This window comes from Colossoma macropomum, unplaced genomic scaffold, assembly GCF_904425465.1.
Source record: "Colossoma macropomum unplaced genomic scaffold, Colossoma_macropomum, whole genome shotgun sequence".
NCBI classification, from domain to species: Eukaryota; Metazoa; Chordata; class Actinopteri; order Characiformes; family Serrasalmidae; genus Colossoma; species Colossoma macropomum.
Genome location: NW_023496046.1, coordinates 281,716 through 285,677, shown reverse-complemented (window position 1 = coordinate 285,677; position 3,962 = coordinate 281,716). Strand labels below are relative to the sequence as shown.

At 35.1% G+C, this 3,962-nt stretch overlaps 1 protein-coding gene across 1 annotated transcript; it reads right to left on the bottom strand.

The window, feature by feature from the left end:
• Positions 1-2,633: 2,633 nt before the first annotated feature.
• Positions 2,634-3,614, bottom strand: LOC118804432 (putative gustatory receptor clone PTE01). Its single transcript, XM_036564940.1, has one exon. It carries the CDS (start codon positions 3,612-3,614, stop codon positions 2,634-2,636), a length of 981 nt encoding a protein of 326 aa, XP_036420833.1.
• Between the last annotated feature and the right edge of the window lie 348 nt (positions 3,615-3,962).

Here is a 3,962-nt window from a genome sequence, read left to right as displayed (position 1 = left end):
GCAGTAGATCTGTACAGTATTCTGTGTGTGTCAAATGAAACAGCGAGCAAGAATGCGTGTCTGACATAGTTAGAATTGATATTGTGGGAAATGAGTATTAGTACATTTTCCAGTTTTCAGAATTGTTATGTACCGATTTACAAGATGTATTTTTATACACTGTATACAGATCAGTGTTGTGTGTCACAGAAGGTGCGTTGAAACGTTTGTTAGCAATGACAGAGCTAAAGGATTTTGCTGCTGAATCTTTAGTTGGTGACATCCAAAACTGTTTTGTCTTCATGGCATTAACTATCTTTGATGTGTTGCCCAGGCCTATGACAGCACAGCAGGGCAGCGGGGAGTGCCCAAGCCTTCTTTAGAGCTAGTTGTCTTGAGGCAGTGTATGTGTACTGTTATGCATGTTGGTTGAACCTAGTTTTGTGTCAAACCTGCAAAGCATTATTTTTTCACATACTGAAATCTGTGCGCCCCTCAGCGTTTCTCTTATAATTCCCCAGGAATTCACAGAGATTTAGAGACAACTTTATATACAGCCAAGAGTACTTCTGCAATCAAAAAAGAATTTGTGTAATGCATGAAACAGTTGTCCTTGTCCTTAGTCAAGTGTCCTTGCAATTTTAAAATTTTTTTAAACTGTCACATTAAATTTCTAGTTTTTCTATTCTGGTGAATGGTGGAGCATTGTGAAAAGAGTAACTCTCTTTTTTTGTGAGAGGGTGCATGCCATTTGCATTGTGAATTCCCTTAAATATCGTTGCAAGTGGAATGGAATAAGATCAGTACACTGAATAAAATAAGTAAAATATTAAATAAGAAAAAACAAAAGTTAAATCAGCTTTGAATTTTCTTAAACCAATCCCATGATGAGAAATAATACATGAAATTAGATATTGACTAGATTTCACTGTTGAAGTTTTGCAGTGTTGAAAGCCACTAAGCTGTTCCTCGTAAATCATTTTACTGTCAGAGTTTGTCTTTTGCCATTGCTTGCATGTGTGCTTGCTTCATACTGAAATAATCAACTATCGAAACATTGGTTTGCTAGGGAAATTCTGTAGAGGGATAGAAAAATTATATCTGACAGTCACTGTGCTGTGAAGGTTTGGTGGAATGTCTACAAGTGAATACACAATAAGTAAACTTACCATCTGATACCACCCATTGTGTTATAAAAGTTTGTTTTATTCGTGCAAACATGTAGCCTTGCATTTTCTCAAAGTATCACGCCCCCCACACTCAAAAATATGAAATCACACTCTTGGTGGTTTTAATCTCTTCTCCCTTGTTGATGTTACTCAACAAATGCATGTTGCTGAGTAAAACTGATTCAGTGTTGTTTCAGTGAAAGACCGTTGCTGATGATGACTGTGCTGGCAGCTTTACTTAATAAGCTTTAATGCAACCTTGTTGAGTAAAAACTCAAATCTTTCCCATTGGCTCTTGGCCCATCTGTGTGCACATTGGGCTTATCTTTCCCACTTGTTTTACTTACCCTCTATTTTCATTTGCTCCAGCCTACATTCTTTATATGTGGGTCTTATTTAAGTTCTTTGATTATCCCTCTGAATTCATTTTGTTTGACTGTAAGAGCAAGTAACCATGTGCCCTCATGCTAAGCATCTATTTGGTACTGAGTGTAAACATTATTTTCATTAGATGAACATGACCATATTGCATTCTATGAATGTAATGTGCATAATATTAAAACACTCCTGATGTCCACTGTGTCATAACAGTTTGTTTCATCAGTAAAAACATGGGCTAAGATTAATATATAACCTTGCATTTTCTGAAAGTGTAGAGTCGCCCACATTCAATATGAAATCACACTCTTGGTGGTTATAATAACTTCTCTTTTGTTACCATTATTCAACAAATGCATGTAGCTGGGTGAAACTGATTCAGCTGCGTTGTTTCAATGGAAGACAGTTGCTGGCAATGACAGAGTCAACAGTTTTACTCTGTGGATATAATGCAATACATAAATTGAAGAATCAAATTAATTTGAATTTATTCAAAACTTTGGTGTGAATTATTTGAATTTAATGAGTACATATTATTCTATCAAGTATCCATGAAGGTACTTAACACAGTTGCATGGAACCGCTTCACCACATTTTTTTGAGTGCACATAGTTTTCTATTTATTATCACAATAACCTCAGTGAGATGAATTAGTTCAGTGAATGCAATTTTGGGTTCAGTTGTATTTCTAGCTGTGTTTATTCAGTAATAATGCATTATAGGTAAAGAAGAATACAATTAAATTTTTTTAATCATATAAACCAACTTGAATTCCTCAAAATAAACACAGTGTCAGGTTGGCCCTACAGCAAGGTGCAAAATTTAAAATTGTATTCTATGGGTAATATTTAAAAGAATTTGGATTTAAAAACAGTAATGCACATATAATGCACATAAGATAAACTGCAACAGACATTTTATTTATTATTTTCATTGGTTCCAGATACAGTTTCATGAACATGAACTGAAGAACCAAAGACTCACTATGAATTAAGAGCAGCCAAAACTAATTTCTTACTGTAGTTGTGTTTTTACTTCACATAAGACATATTGCATCTTTAAAAAATGATCATGTTGTTCAATATTTTCATTGGTTCCAGATATTTCTTACTGCAATTGTCTTTTCACTTTGCTTAGTTTGTTTTTCTGTTTTGTTGGTGAAACCTTCTTAGGGAAAAAGAGAATAAGATTCTGTCGAATTTCTTTTGTTTTCAGGCCATATATTAGAGGATTAAGTATTGGAGGAAATATCAAGGCAGAAGCACCTAAGGCCCTTCGTAAGTTTTGGGGTGCTGACTCAAATCTGTGAGCTATAAAGATAAAGAGTGTGTTGAACTCAAAGCATAAGAAAACAATTAGGTGTGTACCACAGGTCTGAATTGCCTTACTTTTGGCATCAGATTGTCTTTTTGAAATAACAGTAATTAAGATTTGGATGTATGTGAAAACCACTATCACCAGAAGCAGACCTTCAAAAAAAGCTGTTATAAACAGTCCATAATAGTTATTTAACTTTGTGTCCTCACATACCAGCTTCATCAAAGATGGATTATTGCAGAAAATGTCCACTATTTGTGTCCTACAAATCTCTTTGCGGTAGTTCAGTGCAAGTAGTGAACCAATCAAAGTAAAATTTAAGATCCACATTATAATAATTATTTTCAGCAAGTTGTTTGGGGACATCAATGTGTTATATTTCAATGGGCAACAAATGGCAATGTATCTGTCATAAGCCATAGCACTCAGAGTGAGAAACGCTCCAGCTCCATAAAGATGAGTCAGTAAGGCTTGCACAAAACAAGCAGAGTAAGTGATGGATCTATTCTGTGACAGTATGCTAGATACCAGCTGAGGGAAAAAGGCTGAGGCACCCATCATATCACTGAGTGGCAAGTTAAATAACAGTATGTACATAGGCTTATAAAGTTTCCGATTCACAGCAATTGTTAGTAACACAGTCATATTTAAAAACAAAATAGTGCAATAAGTGACAGCTCCAAATATGAATGCTGGAAAAATATTAGATGGAGGTATGTCCAATGATTCCAAAGTCAAAGATGTTGTATAGATGGAAAAATTTGAATCCATTATATTTATGTTTTGTATATATAAGATGGCGTGCAGGAAAAGAATACGTCTTGCCAAAAAGATTAGTTCCCATACAGTTTCATGTTTTAGTTTATCTTTAAGTTAGTGAGAAGAGCACATACCCTGAAAAAACACTCATGCTAAAATTTCATCACATTAAGTAGCTAAAAGTGGAGAACCTGTGAGAGGTTTAACAGTGTATTAAAGGGATCTGTCGCATGTCCATCTGTTCAGCAGAGTAAATATGCAGCAATTTAGCCTTGCATGGCATTTTTATACACTTGGCACTAAACACAAGTCCTTCCTAAATCCCAACTGATCACTGTTTCAGTTCCTTGACTCTGGGGG